This window comes from Cuculus canorus, chromosome 3, assembly GCF_017976375.1.
Source record: "Cuculus canorus isolate bCucCan1 chromosome 3, bCucCan1.pri, whole genome shotgun sequence".
Classification (NCBI taxonomy): Eukaryota; Metazoa; Chordata; class Aves; order Cuculiformes; family Cuculidae; genus Cuculus; species Cuculus canorus.
Genome location: NC_071403.1, coordinates 104,637,296 through 104,658,159, shown reverse-complemented (window position 1 = coordinate 104,658,159; position 20,864 = coordinate 104,637,296). Strand labels below are relative to the sequence as shown.

The 20,864-nt window shown below is 42.4% G+C and overlaps 1 protein-coding gene across 6 annotated transcripts; it reads left to right on the top strand.

Moving 5' to 3' along the window:
* The first annotated feature begins 38 nt into the window (after positions 1–38).
* On the top strand, positions 39–19,808 carry SUPT7L (SPT7 like, STAGA complex subunit gamma). 6 transcript variants are annotated; one of them, XM_054062415.1, is made up of 6 exons: positions 225–271; positions 1,393–2,060; positions 9,238–9,562; positions 11,442–11,679; positions 15,011–15,304; positions 17,552–19,808. In XM_054062415.1, exons 2-5 carry the CDS (start codon positions 1,648–1,650, stop codon positions 15,271–15,273), a joined length of 1,239 nt encoding a protein of 412 aa, XP_053918390.1. In that variant the 5' UTR covers positions 225–271; positions 1,393–1,647; the 3' UTR covers positions 15,274–15,304; positions 17,552–19,808. The 6 variants fall into 6 exon arrangements, with proteins under 6 accessions (XP_053918389.1, XP_053918390.1, XP_053918386.1 ...); XM_054062414.1 differs by lacking the exon at positions 225–271 and adding an exon at positions 39–59 and having other exon boundaries at positions 15,011–19,808; XM_054062411.1 differs by having other exon boundaries at positions 15,011–19,808.
* Positions 19,809–20,864: the final 1,056 nt, after the last annotated feature.

The following is a 20,864-nucleotide window of genomic DNA, read 5'->3' as shown; positions in this document are numbered from 1 at the left end:
GGAACGTGCACCGCCGCGGCAGCGCCGGGGAAAGGGGCCACCGCCCGGGGAGGGGAGGGGTAGGAAGAGAGGGAGAGGGAGAGGGAGAGGGAGAGGGAGAGGGAGGGGGGGGAAGTGAGAGGGGGGCAGGCGGCACTGGGACAGGCGGAGGGGGTCGCTTTATCCCCTTCCCGGCACGAAGGAGCAGCGGGGCCGGGGGAGCCAATTCTGGTGTAGGACCGGGGTGGCTTCCGGCGGGGCGGGCGGGAGAGGAGCCGGAGCGGGGACCGGGGTACGGGGGGCCGCGGAGACGGGCGGAGGGAGGAAGGGAGAGGAAGGTGGGAAGAGAGAGAGAAAGGGAGGGAGGAAAGGAGGAAAGAAGGGGAGAGAGCGGGAGAAGGGAAAGAAGGGAGAGAGGGAGGGAAAGAAGGGGAGAGAGAGGGAGAAGGGAAAGAAGGGAGAGAGGGAGGGAAAGAAGGGAGAGAGGGAGGGAAAGAAGGGAGGGAAGGAAGGAAGGGAGAGAGGGAGGAGGGAGGAAGGAAGGAAGGGAGGAAGGATGGGAGGGAGAAAAGGGAGAGAGGGAGGGAGGAAGGGAGAGAGGGAGGAGGGAAGGAAGGGAGGAAGGATGGGAGGAAGGAAGGAAGGGAGGAAGGATGGGAGGGAGAAAAGGGAGAGAGGGAGGGAGGAAGGGAGAGAGGGAGGAGGGAAGGAAGGGAGGGAGGAAGGATGGGAGGGAGAGAGGGAGAAGGGAAAGAAGGGAGAGAGGGAGGAGAGAAGGAAGGGAGGAAGGATGGGAGGGAGAGAGGGAGGGAGAAGGGAAAGAAGGGAGACAGGGAGGGAGAGAAGAAGGGAGAGAGGGAGAAGGGAAAGGAGGGAGGGAAGGAAGGGAGAGAGGGAGGAGGGAAGGAAAAGAGAGGGAGGAGGAAAGGAAGTGAGAGGGAGGAAGGAAGGAGGGGAGGAAAGAAAGATGGGAGGGAGAAAAGGGAGAGGGGTAATGGAAGGAAGGGAGAGGGTGGGAGGGAAAAGGGAGGAAGGAAAGGAAGGAAAGGAGGGAGGGAGAAAGATGAGAATGGAAGGAAGGAGGGAGAAAGGGAGGGAGAAGAGAGGAAGGAAGGGATTAAGGAAGGGAGGGAGAAGGAAGGAATGGAAGGAAGGGGGGAGGAAGGGAGGGAGAGAGGGGAAAGGAAGGAAGAGGAGGAAGGATGGAGAAGAGAGTGAGGAAGAGAGGAAGGAAGGAAGGTAGGTGAGTGAACTGATTGCGGTGCCCAGAGTTTGTCCATGCAAGTCAGGGTGCACCATGGGTGCTGCTCAGCAAGGTGCCGGTGTGGCACGGGTGGAGCCACACTGGCCCATGTTGCAAACAGAAGTAATTCTGCCTCACTGGTGCCTCTGTTTTCTCCTCCCCTGCCACAGGAGAAGCAGCAGCTATGCGATCTGTTAAATGCCAGCGCTATGTCCTGATGCCGTTGTGGAAACTGTGCTGCTCAGTGTGGTGCTGAGCGAGAGCCCTCCTGACATCCGTAATTTGCTTAATTAAGAGTGTCATCCCAGCTTGAGTTTCTGTTGCTGCCCAAAGCCTAGCCCTTTCCGTGTGACAAGACTCTTTGTGCCACGGTATTTGGTAGCCACTTTCTGGGTTCTGAGGACAACACGTTTATCTATGTGAAAATGCTGCGATATTGGGGTGAAATTCCAGTTTCGTCTAACCAGGCCAACCGCAGCTCCTTTGACCTGCTGCAGCGTGAGTTTCGGACTGTGGAAGTCCAAGATCCTCCATTACATCAGCCATCTGCAAACAAACCCCGGCCGACCACCATGCTGGACATCCCCTCGGAACCCTGTAGCCTCACAATTCATACCATCCAGCTCATCCAGCACAACAGGCGTCTGCGCAGCCTGATCGCCATGGCTCAGGCCCAAAACCAACAGCAAGCAGAGGGCATAAAAACTGAAGACAATGAACCTCTGCCGTCTTGTCCGGCCTCTCCATCCCTCCCTGATGATCTGCTTCCTCTGGATAGCAAAACCCCCAAAATGCCATTTCAGCTGAGGCACAGTGACCCGGAAGGTGATTTCTACAGGTGTGTTGATATTTCTTGGGGTTAGTTCTTGGCTGCAGGAAAGCAAAGTGTTTTTAAATATATATATGTAGTTATTTGAATTTCCTTAGGCTGAAGGATGGAACAGTTTTATGTAAAGAATAAAACAGGCTTTGAGTAGGAAAGATTTCTCCTGTGTGGATAATGTGCACATTGCTTAAAATAAATGGGCCTTTGTTGCCAGTCCATAAGACGCAGATGTGTAGTGCTGACTTCTCTCTTGTTAGTGCTATGCTCAATATTTGTGAATGGTTTTGCTATCTTTAATAGTATTTTGACAATTTTAGTTACAGAACGTGAAGTTTCTTATATTTAAGTCACTTGCTCACAACTAAAGTTGCTTTATTGTAACTGAATCCAGAAGATGCATGACTAGCTTCTGGCTGTTTAGTTGTAGGTTCTGGAAAGATGCTTTTATAACGTATTTGTAAGACTTGAGTGGCCAAGGAGATGTGATATAACTACCCCATTTCACCCTGTTTGTTGGTGTTATTCTGGTCAGAGGTGGTAGTGAGTATACATGAAGGAATATCTTGGCTCTGATGCTGGCTCCATCAGCCAACAGAAAATGTAAAGGAAGGTTGCATTACTTCTACTTCTGCTATGAATCTTTGATTAAATAGTCTTCCTATCACCTCCCTGACTACCCCTCTAAGAACTTAGCACTAGATTCACAAGGAGGTGTTGCAGTTTCACGGTACTTAAGGTTATGTGCCTGTAAATTTAGGGATTAATCCTCGCTACTGTAACTTTCTGTTGTTAGATTAAAGGCTGTGCACCAGTGAACATGATGTGGAAGAGGAGAATACATTTCCGTTTTTAAAATGGGGAAAATGTGCATCAGCAAAATATAATTTATCGATCAAATGCCACTGAGATCTTTAATGGTCTGAGGTCATGTAAAATGCATTTTGCATTTTATTGAAAGGTGTTACTTTTGGTTACATAGTCTATTGGAACAGCAGAGTGATTCTTTTGTGATGTTTGTGTAGGAATACCATTGTCCTTCTTGGACAGAATAATATAATAAATCAGGCAAGAGGAATAAAAGGAAAATCCGGTCCTGTGAGGATAAAGTCTGAATCCTGTGACTTCTGCTCTTTCTGGCATTGTGGTTTTCTTTTATTTTTCATTCTCTGTTGTCCCCAGTGGCTTCAGCTTTAAGTTCAGTGTCTCTGTCCATATTTTGGGGGGTGCTTTGTCTTTTTGCTGCTCTTGCAAGTTCCTGCGGTCTGAGTAACGAAATGTTATTTAACAGTCAACCACATGGGGGAGTTTAAGGACTAGATTGTAAAAACTGGATAGACAATGAAATGTTTTGTGGGTGACAGAGTGGATTTATAATCAGATGCAGTGTAGACTAGAATTTAATTGTGTGCTTGTTAAACCAAACACATTTTATGCCTTTCCACAAGAAAAGCTTTGAGTTTGTTGTTGCGTGTTTGTTCTTAACTGTTTTGAGACACATGAATTAAGAATAGCAGCTGCTGTTATAGTAGTAAAAATAAAGTTATATAATTTGCTGATGATTGTTCTCAGTGCGTAAAAAACAAATTAAGGAAGACCATTCTTCCCTGTAACGTAGCATGGTAGTGCTTATTGTTATGCTGCCCTCTGAAGTGTCAGAGTTACAGTGTTTGACTAAATCCATATTTTAATTCCGTTTTCTTTGGCAGTAGCCTGGGTCTTAGAAGATGTGCATAGGTATATTTAGACATAGGAAGATAGGAGCAGCAAGCCTGAATCAAACCACAAGTTTCTTTAATATAGTTATGTCCTCTTCTGCTTCCTTGTTATTAATTTCCATTCTTTGACCCCACACCCTTGTCTTTTATGTTTTTATTCCCTGGATTAATTTTGTTTTTCTGCCCCTCTCCCCACCCCATATGTGTAACCGCTACCTTCATGTCCCTTTTGATATGAGGAAGAGGCAGAACCTAGTTTACTGCTATTTTTCAGTTGGTTTGGTCTTTTCAGCCCCCTCAAAATCTATACCACCAGCAGTTTTAATCATGATGCTATTCCTCTTCTCCATTTTTCCAGACTGTTTATAGATATGTTGAAACAAATCTTGATTCTGGCAAGGGAAGACCTAGGTTCCACTGTGGAGATCTTACATACTTGATGCTGATGGATTTTGGGGACTCCAGTAGGTTTGTGAAGCAGGTTTTCCATTTGCAAAATCTGTCTGGACTCTTTCTGAGTCCAACATATTTACCCTTGTGTCCTCTAATTCTATTCTTGTCATGTCTTTGACTTTCCCTGATGCACCAGGGTATAGTTCTTCACATATCTTTTGAAGCTATTAAAAGAAAATGTTTTCACATTTTCTATCTTCTGGTCCTCATGGGCCAGGGCAGTTTAAAGCAAGAAGTGACTCACCACAGCTATTCATCTGTTTCATCCTTGAGTTCTTTTAGTATTCCTGGATAAATAACCATCTGGTCTTGGTGATTTGCAACCGTTGATGTTCTTGAAATACACGATAAGGGATTAACATTTGGTTTTGGTTGATATAGAAACAGAAAATAAGCTTAAAGCATAATTGATAAAGAACGATTAAGGAACTCTATACTTGAAGCTACCATTTGAATGGGAGGGTCTTACTATAAAGCATCTGCTTGCTTTTTCTTCTTCTATGTTCAGCTTTCTCTGATTAGCATGGATCTGCCTTCAAAAGAAACCTAACCTACTCATATGCCTCTTCAGATGCTTTTCCTTGCATGTGTATGGTTTGGTTTCTTGACAAATTTCTCTGCCATTCTCTCATTTGTGTTCCTGACCACATTGGATGTGTGCTTTGCATTGAAGGATAATCTGTGAATGAAACGGGGAGCTTGCAGTGTGAAGACAGCTCAGGGCAGAAGGGCTTGTAGTTAAGGAATGGCTGTACAGAAGTAGGCGAGCGCATGGTGGTGGGGTAGCAGATTTAACACTGGAAAGGATTTGAGCAGTGGTAGTTGGGGCAGGCAGGACATAATTCACCTGCTGGACTAATGTCTTTGGCTTAGCCCCTAAACTGCTCAGTTTTCTGTATTGTGCCACTGGGATCCAATTTATTTTTGCTATTATTTATTGAACAGTTTCTTTTCATGCCTGTGCAGCCTTCTATAGACATAGCAGAGATGTTTAAAAGAGCCTTATTCAGGATGAGGTGGGAAGACGCCCTTTTCCAAAAGCAAACAGCTTGCTGGTTTGAGTTAGTGTGCTGTTTTCTTTGACATACTCTGACTAGTATAATCTTGTTTTTCCGGTGTTCTCCTTTATGTTACTGTTTCAGTGAAAATGACTCTGAAGTGACTTTTTTGCACCTCATTTGGTAGAAATTCAGCTCTTCAATGTAATGTTTCATAAAATTGATGTGTTCATAGGAAAAACAGTCCCTCCCTCCATCTGCTGCTAGCTTATGCTCACCTAGGAGGGAGCAGAACACTTCAGTCTATAACTGCAGTTGAATGAACCTTGGCTGTTGATCCTTGTACTGACTTAGCTCAAACACTTTCCCCTGAAGACAGTTGCATGGGAAATGAACCACAAGATCTTCTTCCCTGTAAGAAAAACAGCCTTGCAGGAGGGGAGTTTGAGTGAATGGATTGTGGTGCCTTTGAGGATGGCTTGTTGTCATGTTTACTGCCTGACACAGAAAACTGGCCTTTTGTGAGTTCTGCATGTTGCAGGTTTGCTGACAGCAGTGGGAGAAGGCTCTGCTGTGGGTCTGATGAATTTGTGGCTTGACAGGTAGATTTCTGTCTGGCATATTGTCTAGTGTTGGTGATCCATATATGAAAGTATAGAACTCTATTGGAAATACAGAATTGAAGAGTGGCAAGTAGGCCGGTGTTTATGATAAATTTCATGCTATAAATTCTGTAGAAATTATCACCTCCAGTAGGCCTAATTGTCCGTCTTGATAATCTCTTTATCAAGAGATAAACTTGATTATCTCTTTAGGGATAGTGACAGAACTTTAGGGATTAAAGCACTCTGGTTTACTTGCAGCTGTATGATCCTGGTAATATGTTAAATATGTTTGGCTTTGGATGGCTGCTGGATGGTGAGCCTTTGAGGAAAGCAGTAAGTCCTGCAGAGAGTGGCATTCTGCATAATGGTAATATCTAGAGAGGTGCTCTTTTAGGTGTTAGGTATCTTGGTGAGATCTAAGTCCAAGGCTCTTTAGCCATGATCATCAGGGAAAAGAAGATTGCTGGTCCTTTTTGGGAAGGACATTTTGACATTAAATAGCTGCTCTCAAATGTGTCTGTATGTCTGGTTTTGTTTATGTGTGTCCTTATCAGTCAGTACCCGAAAGTTAAATGAGACAAAGAAAAAGAGATATTTTCTTCTTTGTTGTTTTCCATTAGCACCTTCAACATTTCAGTTTTTTGCTGTCTAATCAGGCTTTTAATCATCATCCTTGATTGTTTATTGTGGGAAACAGGGAAACAAGAGAAAAAAGCATAAGTAAAACCAAACAAAATTGATTGACCTTACAAAGAACAAGATGTGGGGATTTGAATTTAAGTACGGTACCCGAAATATCTTTTCTCTCTGTCTTTAATTGATTAGATTTCAAGTTGATTATATCCTTTTCAGCATAGTGACCTAGCTGCATTTTAATTCTGCCAATTAGTTTCTTCTCCTCTAGGAGTTAAAAAGAGATATAACATTCTCTGCTGCTTCTGAGTGATATGCATTGCTAAATGGTGGTTGTGCTCTAATTTACAAGTGGCTGAGTAATCTACTTGGGCTTGCCAAAATCTGTATCGAGTTCAAGTTTGCCCGTAGTGCTTTGATTGAATGGTGGAGTGTCAATAATGCCTTTTTACTTGTCTCTCTATTAGTAGCAATCTGGTGTTTGTTGATATTGGTAGCATAAGATGCTCTTAACTGATGTCTGCTGGACAGCTAGATGTTTCCTTTGTACGTGTTAAAAAAGAAAAGACTCCTTTTTTTAGGCATAAATTTTGAGGATTGTTTTCTGGTTGGTTTTCTTCGATGGCTGTTTTTTTTCTGTTGTAACCTCCTAGTCCCAGTGTTGAATGAGACATATGGCTGTTTGTGAACTTAAAAACTGTCGCTGGGAGATGGTTTACATCTTCCTCACTCCCCGCTCCAAGTGTCGCTTGTATTGTTTTTGCAAGGGAACTGATGATCTTTTAATTCATCTTGTCAGAGTGCCTGCTGTCTTCTTTACAAAGTAGTTACATAACTGAGTAGGAATTGGGATATGAGTCATTTTCTAGCAATTAATAACTGGAATAAATCAATGACCTGAGATCCATATCCTGTTCTTAATACCCACTTAGGAATATCGTCATCTACCACACTTAATAAAATATGATTCTGCTTTCTTTGAATAATCAGAAAGTGCTGTTGTTCTTGAAAATGAATGGTCATAGAATCGTTTGGGTTGGAAGGGACCATCCAGATCATCCAGTTCCAACCCCCCTGCCATGGTCCGGGACAGCTTCCACTGGGTCAGGTTGCTCAAAGCCTCATCCAGCCTGGCCTTGAACACCTCCAGGGATGGGGCTCCCATGATTTCTCTGGGCAATCTGTTCCAGTGCCTCACCACTCTCAGACTAAATAATTTCTTCCTAGTATCTAATCTAAATCTCCCCTCTTTCACCTTAAAACCGTTACTCCTTATCCTGTCAGTGCAATCCCTGATAAAGAGCCCCTCCTCAGCTTTTCTGTAGGAATGATTTTGATCCTGTTGACTCTATATTTCACCTTCGATTTTTTTCACTCCCCTGAAATGTTACCTTTTTTTCCACTGCTGTATTTCAGGCATTTTCTGTAGGTCGGTCTTGAGGATCAGGGGGAGCTGAGACTCTGTGACCCAGCATCTTAGTGAAACTGAAGGGTAGCTAATGCACTCGTCAGAGAGAGGCAAGAATAGTGAGAATTTTATCAGAGCATCAATCCTGTTTGTGTACTGTTCAGTCAGGTCTTGTTGCTGGAAAGCATGTGTGGTGGTGATATGCAAGTAATGTAGGGTGAGAGCGCGGTGAATCTCAGAGTGGCCTGCGGAAGATGTTGGGAGAAATTGATCAGAAACAAATGAAGGGTGAAATTGTTAGCTTAATTCTACCATTGTTGCTGAATGAAGTGTAAAAAAGTATATAAATACCATGCTTAGCAGAAAGGAAATTTGATTTTTTGACATCAGCATTTGAAGACTGTGTTACTGATATGGGCAACTACACCACATGCATTTAATTCTGAGTTGAGAAATCTGATAAAATATGTTTATCTTTCAGAGGCTTTGCCTTATCTCCTCTTCTTTCTATGTGGAATTTCTATTTGTTAACTAATTTTGCTGAAAAATTCAGCTACCTGACTGTAAAAGAATTATATTGGAATTGCTTATGTCAGTTGTTCTATATCTCTTGCATCCTGCGTGGTCACTCCTTCCTGCTTAGCAATGCCCAGAAGAGACGTCTCAAACCCAAGGCTGGGGAATGGTGCTCTACCTCAATACCTCTCTAGGACTCTTCCCAGGGCCTAATGTTCACTTCTTAGCTTGCATATAAGGATACTTCTTTCAGTGTCATGCTTAGTGGCTACTGAAAATGAAGGCAGGGAAATGGTCTTTTTGGCTTGAGTGTGCTTTGTGAAATGTATCCGTATCCCATTTCTTGCTCTTTATGTGTGTCTTTTGCATTACAAATTCAGATCTTGTCTATCCCAGAAGCCTTTGTATCTGTCTATCAGGCCTGTGACATCAGAGATAATAAGGATGAGATGTAATTAACTGAGAGGGGAAATGATTTGCATTCATGTTATTTAAAATGGGTTTTTTTGTTTGTGTCAAGGACCCATTTAATTCATATCTCCAGGAGAAAAGCTCTTGGGTGGGAAGGGAATTGCTTAAGGGTTCAGAAGATTTGCATCCCACATTCATGCATCACCCAAGGAGTCTTCTGTTATTAGAAGGGAAAGTGAGAATTTGCAGTGCTGATTTGGAGAGAGAGGAAGAAGGGAAAGCAGATAAACCCTTAGTAGCCGGTGTTCATATGTAGTGGAGAAGTTATAGAGAGCACCAAACAATCTGCTTTCCCTTTGTATATCGCTTTATTATTGACAATGTCTCTTCAACTGATACATTCCTTTCAGATTTTGGAAGTGTGCTATTTTTGTCTTTTCTGATTTTTAGAGGAAAAGGGGAGCCAGTGACCGAGCTGAGTTGGTCCTCCTGCCGGCAGCTTCTCTACCAGTCAATGGCCACCATCCTGGCTCACACAGGCTTTGAGTGTGCCAATGAGAGTGTCTTGGAGACCCTGACAGACATTGCCCACGAGTACTGCTTGAAGTTCACCAAACTGCTGCGCTTTGCCGTGGATCGAGAAGCTCGACTTGGCCACACTCCTTTCCCTGATGTCATGGAACAGGTATTCCATGAAGTAGGCATTGGCAGTGTGCTCTCGCTACAGAAGTTCTGGCAACACCGCATTAAGGATTATCACAGCTACATGCTTCAGGTGAGAAGAGCAGTAGGTACCTGACGGCACCAATAAATGTACCCCAGTACAATTGCTTATTCTCGTAGCAAGCTCTGTATCTTATTGAAGTAAAATCCAATTAGAAAAATCTCTTGAGTGTGGAGGAGAGTCGTCAAGGAAAAGAAAAACTGTTGGGTTTTTTTGACTGGAAGACAGAGCCCCTTGTTTGTGTCTCTACTGAGGCTAAGAATGCCGTACTGATGGTTTGTCTGGGTTTAAGATGCCCCAAGCTCTTGAAAACCCCAGACAAAAGTATTAAGTAGAGGTAAAATCGGTACTGACTGATAACCTGAATTTTCTGATTTAATGGGATATTTGGCTGCTTACCATTTCCGAAAAGAAGTAAGCAGATGAACAAAAATTATTTGGCTGTACAGTGGTTTGTGTTCACTTTAGCTTTTAGAGTTTAGAGTAATATTTTGCTGATCTGACTTGTTGCATAGGCGCTACCTTCCACTTTAGAGGAGATTGTGCTTCTGTGGAGAAAGAAGAGTTAATTGTAAAATTTCCTTGGAATGAGAGGTGCCATATCAACCTAGGTTGTAAGAATAATGGTATGATTTCTCTTAGTCCACTTATTCTGTGAAATTAGACATATGCATTTTAGTTGAATGATATAAGACTGTCTGCCTGTTGTGGACTTACAGAACTGCAAGGATTTGAAGCGGGAATTTTACTCCTACTCATGAAAAAATGAGGCTTGAATCAAGTAGGTAGCCCGTGACCAAAGGCAACACCTGCCATCTCTTCTTCCTTGGTCACTTAACGTGGATGCCTATTGACTCATCTTGGAGCAACTACCTTGTGCTCTGTATTTCCCCAGGGTTGGCACCTTGTGGCTTACAGAGGCAGTATAAATCAGAGACACCTGCAAGTGCATGTAAGATGTAAATTGTGATGCATTTGCATGGTTTGTGCATGAAAATAACATCATCAAGATGTGTCTTCATTAAAAAATGGTTTTGTTTAAAAATCCAGTTCATTTTTGTTTAAATGTTTTTGTACAGATTTCTGCTTTTGTAATTTGGGTTTTCTGCATCATTCTGCTGTTGCAGTTCACTCATTCTGCAGACGATCATTGTGTTGTATGTTCTGTTCTTGCAGGGCTGAGGTTGACAGTAGCCTCTGTATTTGGAAGTATATCTAGGAAGGGGAAATAGGCTTTGGTATTCTTTTTCCTTCTTGCTTCTGCTGTTAAAAAGCCTTGGGCTTTTCTTGGGCACAGTTTGCTGACTGTTGGGATTCAGTGGTGTAAACAAGCATTTGTTAGAAGCAGATGAAATCTGAAATTTTTAATTTAATTGCTTAAGTTTCTAGAAGTATAGGGTAGTTCTAAATCTCATTCCTGTATTTGTTTCACTTGTGTGACTAGAGAAAACTTTTTTTTGCTGTGAATGTGGCAGAAGGTACCTAGGGTTTGCCTAGTGGTGACTACAGGGCCAATATCTAAGCTGCTTGGTTTTTAATGCTGGAAAAAAATTGTTACTGGCAGATGGGGGCTAGTCTTGTAGGTAAACCCAAAATGTAGACTGAGACGCTTTACTTTTATTGCGTGCTTTATTTAAATTTCTGGGGCTCATCATCACTGTCTGTGAAATAAAGGTGCTCATATTTATCAAGCGGATGTGTTCATGGATTAAACCTCTTAATAAAAGTCCCTTGTTACAGGACAGAAAGTGTTGTTTAAAGAGGGGAAAAAAAGCCTTCTGGTGTAGCTGTAATCTGATTACTTGTTCGTTCAGGTCAGATGTTAATAATATGCTGGGAAGAGAATGCACTGCGGTGTAATTGTCATGAGAGTCTCTGAAATCACTCTGACCTTTTTGGCCTCTTCTTCATCCTCACTGATCTTTTACAGGTTAGCAAGCAGTTATCTGAAGAGTATGAGAAGATTGTCAACCCTGAAAAGGCAGCAGAAGACACAAAGCCTGTGAAGATTAAGGAGGAACCTGTTAGTGATATTACTTTCCCCATAAGTGAGGAACTGGAAGGAGATCTGGCTTCAGGTGACCAGTCTTTGCCTGTTGGAGTCCTTGGAGCTCAAAGTGAGCGCTTCTCTGCCAACTTGGAAGTAGAAGCTTCCCCACAGACTTCAGGTAGGGGTTTGTTGCTACTGCTGGAAACAGCTGTTCCATGTGATCCTATTTCCTTTTTTAGTAGTAGATCCCAATGTAAGGAAGGAGAGGGAGAAGAAATGTTTACATTTTAATAAAAAGATTTAGATGGGAGACATCCTCACTTGCTTTCTAAATACAAAACCAAACAATCAAAGGTTATCAGTTACAAGGATTTGTTCAGTATTTTCGTGGACCCTGTAGAACACAAAATGCTTTATATGGTGTTTATTTTTAGGGGATCGTTAAAGTTCTTGGCTTTCTTATTGGTGTGAGGTAGATTGTTTTTCCACAGTGAATGCCCAAGGGCTTTATTGTTGTTTTGTGAACTACAGTATTTGCTGCAGATGTGAGTACTGGATTTTTTTTTCCAGTCTGATATAACAGGGACAAAATATTTTTTGAGTGTATATATATATGTATATGTTTTAGTTTAAAAGAGACTCAAGTTTTATCCTTATTTCTAGTAAATAAGGATAAAAAAACCCCAAAAACCATGTAGTTTTGCATTCTTGTCCAGACATTCATATTACTGCAAAGTTGAAGACCACGTTCCTTGTGACTGGAGTAAATTCAAGACCTTATATAGTTTAGACACTGAATGAGTTATGGAAATGATACTTGACTAATGCTACTTGGGACAGTCCTCCATATTCAGAAGTCACCTTGGTAGTGGCAATCATTGTTTCATGAAAGCCTAACAGTGATTTATGTGAAAGGGGCTCATGGGAAGCTCCTACTCTAGCATCTTTGCCACAAAGCCTGCTTTGCCCCTCCACAGCTGAGGCTGTGGAAGGTGAAACAGTGAGTGAAGTAGTGGGGTTATGGAGAACGCATTCTTTTCCTCAGTGTCATCTCTTGATGTTGGCATTGAAGCACGCTGGTGCCCAGCGTGGGAGAATCTGCTAGTGCTGTGACTTTATCTCTGTACGAGCTTTATTCTGTGCACTGTTCAGTAGTGCTAAAATGAAGAAGTCATTCTTCCAAAGAAAACCAGTTTTGATTTTTGTGTAGAACCTTCTGAACTCTGAAAATCTTTGCAATAATAACTGTTTCAGTTAAAAATCTGGTTAAAAATCAATGAAGCCTATCCTCCTGTTAACCCTAAACTAAGCATGTTCTCCATAGTACCTCTGAAATGTGAAGTGCTCGCATTTTTGTGGGAGAAGGAACAGCAGACTCCTCTGGCCCTTGTAGGGTTACAAGTGATTCATCTGGAAAGCTTTGTATTAGCATCCACCACTTGAGACCCAGGGGTTAGCACGCTAGCTGTATATTAAATGCCTCTTGCCTCTCTGATCCCAAATTGATGTTTTCTAATTAAGAATACAAGTGCTCTGTTCTTCCCTGAAAATCCCACTTCACTTCACAAGGGCCTTTGGAAATCTCATCACTGTGAGAAGTCCCAGTCTAGAGCTGGGCAGGCTGGAGAGCTTAATATCATAAGAAGCAAGAAAAAGCTGCTGCATTAGGATACTACCATTGTGAAAATACAAGTGTGAGGCCTGTAGAGAGGGCAGCAAGGTTTCAGTGTCTGAGGGCAAAGCTTTTGTTACACTACTCTTGTTACACTGCACGTGTTTCTGCTCGTGCCTGGCATTGCGATGTGGGCTAGAGGCTTAATTTCCTTGCAGCTGGGGAAGTGGAGGCACAATTTGGAACCTTGTTCTTCCACCCAACAGAATAACATGGGGATTAGTTTGTTTGTAAAGTACTTCGAAGTTTAAGTGCTTTAAAGATGAAATGTCCTGTTTCAGTGCTTAAGTACTTCTAGTCATTAGTGACACACTCAATGACAGGTGATAGAGCCGAAAAGAATAGGGCTGAGCAATGAAGAGCAACTGATGAAAGACAGATGCACTAAGTTCTGTAAGCATCTTTGGTTATTGTGTAGACTGGAGTTGCAACCCTGTGGAACTGATAGCATTTTAATGTTGTGTCCGTTGGTGTTGAGAGGAACGTGTACTTATAATTGACATAAAAAGGACTTTTCACTAAGGCAATTGGACACCTACAAGCACTTCAATTCTGACTTGCTGTCTATCTGCTAAGCATATCTAGACTGTGTTACCACAAAGGTCTCCTAAAGCCTGATTGGGGCTAAGTTGGGAAAGATGCCTGACTCCTTCATAAGGGAGGATTCACGGTACAAATACTTGGTGGCAGATTTGTTCTCTGTGTAATTGCTAGCAATAAGAGACTATTGTTAGTAGTATATTTTAATAGGGAATAGTAGTAGGTTTGGCTCTGTACAAGCAAATTGGTTGTTCTTTCAAACTGTAGCCAAGTTCCCCGAGACACAAAGTTTGTAAAAACCTACCAAAACTGATGTCCTAATTCTTTTGTTGCTGTTTTTTTCCATGTGAATTTAACCCCACACAATAGGGACCAGATTTAAAAGTGAGAAGATTTAAGGCTTTCTTCAGTTCTGGAATGTTATGCCCATCTCAGCAAGGGGCCCAATTAGTGTGTTTTTAGTAGGATTTTTGTATCTTAAAACTGTAAATAAGCAGAAATAATGCAATCCATAATTATTGCTCTTGGGGAGAAAAACATTTGCTGTTATCAAGCAATATGGTTCTGTAATCTTTTACAGAAAACCCTCAATCTGTTCAGATTGCGCACTAGTCCAAAATTTTTTTTTTAAAAAAGGGGAAGGAGTCATTCTGTTTCTTAGCAAGATGTCTGTGAGGTTGAGCCAAGAGGGTTTCTTTCTGTTCTGCTGAATGAGACCTGTGGGTGTTGAGTATGGGGGGAAAGGCAGTTAGATGGCTGACTGCAGCTCTTCCTGCATTTCAGTGCTTGAAGTGGTATTTGAGATTGTTCATCTACCTAGTCCTGTGCCCTTTGCTTCATCTCCCCTGCAGAACTACCAGAAGTCCAGCATGTGTGGCAGCTCAAAGGATGTTGCTGACGTTGCAAGGATTTCATCATCGTGAATGGCGTCTGGACTGCCTATAAGTCCTGTTTATGCAGGGCTTAGTCCTACTCATTGCTACTGAGACGCTTCTGCTGGAGAGTGATACGGAGTCTTTAAGTTGTTGTTTCTCATGGATAAAACCACGTAGAAGGCTGTAAAAGGATAGCATTTTATATTTTAGAGCAGCAATTTCTGGGCTATTAAAAAAAAAGCTAACAGATTTATTTTATTGTTTCACACTGATTGGTGTGGGGTTTCCCCTGCCTCAGCTGAGTTCACTTGTAGTTTTGCTTTTGCTCCATCTTTATCAGTGTTGCTGTTCTTGCATCTGCGTGTTTTTTATAATTTGTGTTTTTACTCAGCTACAACTGTGTGCTTTATCTTTTTTTTCAGGTGCTGAGGTGAATGCTTCCCCACTCTGGAACCTGGCACAGGTAAAAATGGAGCCACAGGAGAACGAGGAGGCAAATGTACATGGCCATGGGGTCCTAGGCAGTGATGTCTTTGAGGAACCGATGTCAGGCATGAGTGAAGCTGGGATGCCACAGAGCCCCAATGGCTCAGAGAGCAGCTATGGTTCTCATTCTGCTGACAGTCTGATGGGATCCTCGCCTGTCTTCAACCAGCGTTGCAAGAAAAAGATGAAGAAGGTGTGAAAAGAGACAGTCTTTTTATTTAATTCTGATGGTATGTAGCAGACTTGAAATGAGCTAAGAAAGCACTATGATGGCTATGATTTATAAACAGGGCTGGCCCTGCTGTATGAGGGACTTTGTATAAAATTATTATGAGACATTTGATGTGTAGTGCATTCAGCTCCCCTCTTTGCTGGCTTCTGTACTCACGAAACTGAAGATCACTCTATACCTTTGGTGGTGTTGTGGCTTGCTTTTTTTTTCCAGTGGAAGGTAGGTTGTGATGAGATTAGCTAAGTCATAGAATCATTGAATAATTTGGGTTGAAGTGACATCTTGAGGTTTCTGTTCCCTAGTCCAGTTCCTGGCTTGAAGCACAGCTGATTAGATGAGGTTACTCTGGGCCTTTCCCAGTTTAGTTTTGAATATATCAAGGATGGTGATGCTAAACCTCATCTTAAAGGAGAGTCTGACTCTGTCTTCTCTAACTCGCCCATTAAGTGGTTTTACACAATGAGATCTCTCTTTAGCCTTTTCTCTTCTTAAGTCTGAAGGAAACCAAGTTCCCTGAACATCTTGTATGTCCTGTACTCCAGCATCCTAACTAGTTTTGTGGACTTGCCTTGAGATTTCTGCAGTACCCTTCTTGTAAGTGGAAGCATAAAACTGGATGCAGTTCTCCAGATACAGTCTCACAAGTGCTGAATAGAGAGAAATAATTATTTCCCTCAATGTGCTGGCTGCATTCTTGTGGGCAAGGAGACAGTCTAAGTCAAGGTATTTCAGTGGTTGGGAAGCCGTCAACGATGATGGTGATGACCTTGCAAAGATACTGTAGAGTGGCCTAACAGTGTCATCAGTCAACCCCATGTTTTCTTTAACCTCTCTTTCACTTCCCATCTACTTAAAAAAGCCTTTCAGGTTTCTTGCCAGTTGCAAGTCCAGGTGAACTTTGGCTTTCTTCACTGTCCCTGAATGCTTGGACTCTGTCTTTATATCCCTGCTGGCCATCTCATCCTCATTTCCATCTCTTTGTACGTTTTTCTCTGTGTTTAAGCTAAGTCAGGAGTTCCTTGACCATCTGTGCTGGCCTTCGGTCATGTCTGCTTTACTTTCTGCTCATCAGAAAGAAATGTTTTTCTACTTTGAGAAAGCTGTCTCTGAGGATAAGGCAGCACTCTTGAGCCCCTTTGAGAGGCCAAGGCAGTCCCTCATGAGATCCTGCCAAGGTGTTCCTTGAATAAACCAAAATATATTGTCCTAAAGGTCCAGGGCACTGTCTTGTACACGTTTCTCAGGATTTTAAGTGCTATGATACCATGTCTGCTGTGGCCAAGACCTTCACATTCTCCACCAATTCTTACTTGTTATTAACAAGTCCAGCAGACCTTCTTCTCTGTTTGATTTCTTAATTGTCTAGCAGGGAAGTTGATGTGGTTTTCTGGAGAAAATGAAGCAGCTTTTACTATTGGTATGAGCCAGTACTGGCAATGCAAACTCTTCCTTTGCTGTCATTGGATTGAATGCAGCAGTTTCAGGCTGGCTGAGGTTTCCTATTCAAAGCTGTTATCTTGACAACTTAGTCTGAAACAGAATCTATTTTGCTGCTTGCTTTTATGGCTTAGCTGACTGATAGCATTTTTTTTGTTCTGTGCAATCCTCAGTTGATCAACTCAGTCTTTAACTTGATTCAGTGAGTATCTCTCTCAAAGAAGCTAGAATGAACATGAATCAAGAATGAACAGCCACTTAAACTGGCTTTATACCTGTAACCCATTGGGATGTTTGAGGGTGATTTACCAAACTTCCCATTTGTCCTTACAATTGCAAGTTTATCTTTTGAAAGAATGAGCTCCAGGCATAATATTTTTGTTTCTGTATAACATGCCTAGCCTTAATTCTTTTTTCCTAACTGTATTTCTCTTTCACTTTTTAGAAGTGGAAGCCAAGCATAAAGTTCCTCAATGTCCAATAATGTGTGACCACAGGCTTTTATGGACATTGGAGTTAAAATTGTCCATCACAGTTTTAAAGGTTTCTCCTGGGGGGTAAATTCTGGCTATTTGAAGCCTAGTCAGCAGTGGAACAGCAGACTAGTGTATCAGGAAATCTTTATTTTGATTCCCTCTGAGTCATCATTAGGCATGCTGCAATGTCCCTGTTTTCTCAGCTGTAAAAAAGAGAATAGTAGTATTTGCCTCCTAGAAGCGTGTTTGAGACTTAGTTACTCTTCAGAAAAGACACTGTGATCCTTCAGATAGTTTGTGGATAACTGTGAGCTTTTCTTCTGCTTGTGTAGGTCTGTTGCTGGCTGGAGAACGCTTAGATGTACGCTGAAATGTTACTAACCTATATGATACTGGTTTTAAGCCAAACTGCTTATCCTGAAAAAATACAAGATTGTTGAACTGCTCAGGTACAAAGAAGGCATTGGGGGTGGTAACTTCTCACTAAGCTTTAGATGTCTGCAGCTAGATTTGTTCCTCTGGGCCGTGTTTGCAGCTGAAGAGAAATAGTCATTCCTAGGTCACTGCTCATCTGGCCTTGAAGTAGAAGTATAAAGCAGGTCAGATAAATGGTGGTTTCAGAAATGCCCGTTTTGCCTTTGTGTGCCCATAAAGTGAGTTCAGCTTCACTACTTCAGCTGAAAACATCCACATCATCAATGCCTGAGTTAAGTGACCTGAATTTATCCTTTCCTGTCTGAGAATCAGAGCAGACCTCCTCCCACCAGGCTGGTGCTTTTTCCCTTCTACACATTTGTAGAACTTGCTGTTGAAATGCTGGTACTGGGCTAAAAGCAGACTGCTCATCTTGCCTAAACTAGCATATCCAGTGTTCTCCATAACACAGAAAATGTTATCCTTGACTCAGCTTGATGTCTGTGATCACCTATCATTGGGTTTTTTGACATAGATGCTTTGCCAAACCATCGTAGTAAAGTATTGTTAAGGCCAGGGCACCTAAGTGAAGTCCCTTGCACTGTTTTCAGGAGCTAGAGTACAGAGATGCCAGCATTGCTTGTTCATTTGCAAGAGTTCAAGTGAGCAAATAATAAAAACCTGCCGATTTCTGTGGCTTTGGATAAACTTCCTAAACATCAGTCTTAAATGTCATCTTTATATTGCTCATGTACAGATGTTCTGTCCTTCATCTAATTGTGGTTTTGTATTTCATATCCCTTTTCCACACTTGCTTCACCCTGTAACACACACTCTGCAACAAACCAAGCCTGTGTGTCTCAAGTATATTTACAGTGGGAGCTCACACTCCATTGATTCGGTTGTGTGGTTGCAGTGTAAGAGGGAGGTGTTACTGATTCTCTTTAGGATGCATCTTTATGCGGAGATGAAAAATACATCAGCACCGCTTGTACATTTAAAAATGATGGCAGAGTCAAATCTGTTGTGTTAAGCGTTGCTTCTGACATTTGTATGCTTGATGTTTCCTTTTATGCGTGTGGGAGCTTTACCTTCTGGGTGAGCCCTTCCCCTCCGAACGTTTACAGTCCTTAGTTTTACAGTGCTGTTCATCATGCATGAAACAGTGACATTTCAAATCTAGCTCACAAAGCCAGATACAGACAACATGCTATTTTTTATGAATCAAATAAGATTTTGCTAGGTGTTAACGCAGCCTTAGGCATCTATTGAGGAGTTCATTGACCATGTAATCCCCCAATTTCAAGCCACAGTTAGATTATGCAGTGGGTTGGAATGAAGCTCAGCTCTTGCAGTTATCTTTTTGCTGGTCGCTGGTAAAGCGCTCTGCCCACCCACCCGCTTTGGTAGTCAGCAGTTTTGTTGCTTCTTTCATCTTTCTTCCTTATCTTTCCAAAGGCGGGTGGATTGCAAATTGGAGTATTGAGTATTGACCATGTCTATATCCAGCAGCATTGATGTCTTTAGTGATTTATTTTGTCATGACTGAAATTGGTGGGAACTTTGATATCAATTTGGAGAGCAAGATCTGTGAATTACTTGGCTTTTGAAGTGTTTTGCATGGGAATCATACAGGATTGTAGTTGAGAGTGTGCTGTGTATCATATTCCTTTTTCCCTCTAGCGATACCTTTTTATTCCTTTTGAAGAGTTTTGCCCGGTATCCGACAAAGTGTACTCTATAAATGGCAATGTAACAACTTTAGTATACAGCTGTACGTCAGACAGTGCTACCTAGCAATTTAATTTCAAGACTGACCATGCTAATTTGAATATGCATAATGCTGTACAGAAAAAGATGATTTTTTCCTGCATAGAAATTTACAATTTAATAAGGAAACAGGAAAATAAGATTAAGTAGGGTAGGTAAGGCCAATCTGATTATATGCACAATTCTGAGACTTAAGCACGTGTTATGTGTGAAGGATGTTTTACTTAAAATGTTTTGGTACATGCATGTGAATTAAATATGTAACTTTGCTTGTGTTTATGTGGAACAAAATTGCTTGGAAGTATTTCAGGGTTGGTTTTATTTCCTTGCTCTCCTGGAGAGAGTTTCTTTGTAATTTCTAAGAAAAGAAATTAAAAATATTCTGAAATAAAAATCCTAAAGGTCTCGTGTGGAATTTTTTGTTCATTTTGAAGAATGGTGTGTGAATGCAAAGCCCAGTCTTTGGGTTCTGTCTACTCATAGTTGGGATCTTGAGGGGACCTTTTTCAGGACTGAAGTGGTACCAGAGTAAATATCACAGCTAGAGAGACAAGAGACTTTATTCCAGGATGTGGCCAGAGAAAAGGCAAGTCTTACCTTTCATGGCTGTCAGTGCTAGTGAGCCCCAGAAGCGATATTAGTACCACAGTGCTAGTATTGGTATTCATCTGGTGCACACAGGTTGCTATTTCTGAAGTGACTACTTACATATACTTCCACTATTTGTGTCACCAGACTACCTATGAGCCCTGCTCCAAGCCATGAATGTGCAGGCTGCTGGGAGGCTCGGTGACTGAGATGATCTTGGCAAGGGGATCCAGCTTCCCACCATTGGCTGGTGGTTTCTCCTCTGGCTGTCACTCTTGCCTCCTGCCCTGCTGTGGACGCAGTTGGGACTGGTGGTCCACGTGGTGGTGCTGGCTACACGCTGCTAATGGCGGGCTGCTGGTCAGGAGGGTGCTGTAGCCGGAGCAGGGCTGCTTGCAGCTGTAACAACAACCTCTCCCCTCCATCCCAAAACCCCAAGCCATGTCATTTTCACTGCGTCTTTGTATTGAAGATTAGAATCACTTCTGTTGCTATGGAAACACTCACATGAAAGAAGATGACCTCATTATGAGTTAGGATGAAATGTCCTTTGGTGTGGGCTTGGTGCCCAGCACCCTTGAAGTGTTTTGCATGGGAATCACACAGGATTGTAGTTGGGGAGTGAGGCTGGGGGATCTGCGGCAGAGGGGCGGTGAGGCAGTCACCCCTTTTACACTGATGCTCAGCGATTTGCAGAGCTTGTGGGTCTTTCCTTCCGGACTTGGCAGGCCAGAAACAGCCCCTGTTCTTGGACCAGCCCTTCCCCTTGGTATTCAGCCGTGGAATTGTGGTGGCTTCACTTCTGTGCCTGGGCTGTGCGTGCACTTGCTGTGGAGTGTGTGGGAGGTGTCATTGCAGTAGGGAGTGTGGCCC

Excerpts from the sequence above, each read along its gene's own strand:
- SUPT7L (XM_054062414.1), top strand. The coding sequence starts at position 1,648 with ATGCTGCGATATTGGGGTGAAATTCCAGTTTCGTCTAACCAGGCCAAC. Across the intron at positions 9,563-11,441 it reads ATCACAGCTACATGCTTCAG|GTTAGCAAGCAGTTATCTGA; the intron begins GTGAGAAGAGCA and ends GATCTTTTACAG. Across the intron at positions 11,680-15,010 it reads AGCTTCCCCACAGACTTCAG|GTGCTGAGGTGAATGCTTCC; the intron begins GTAGGGGTTTGT and ends CTTTTTTTTCAG.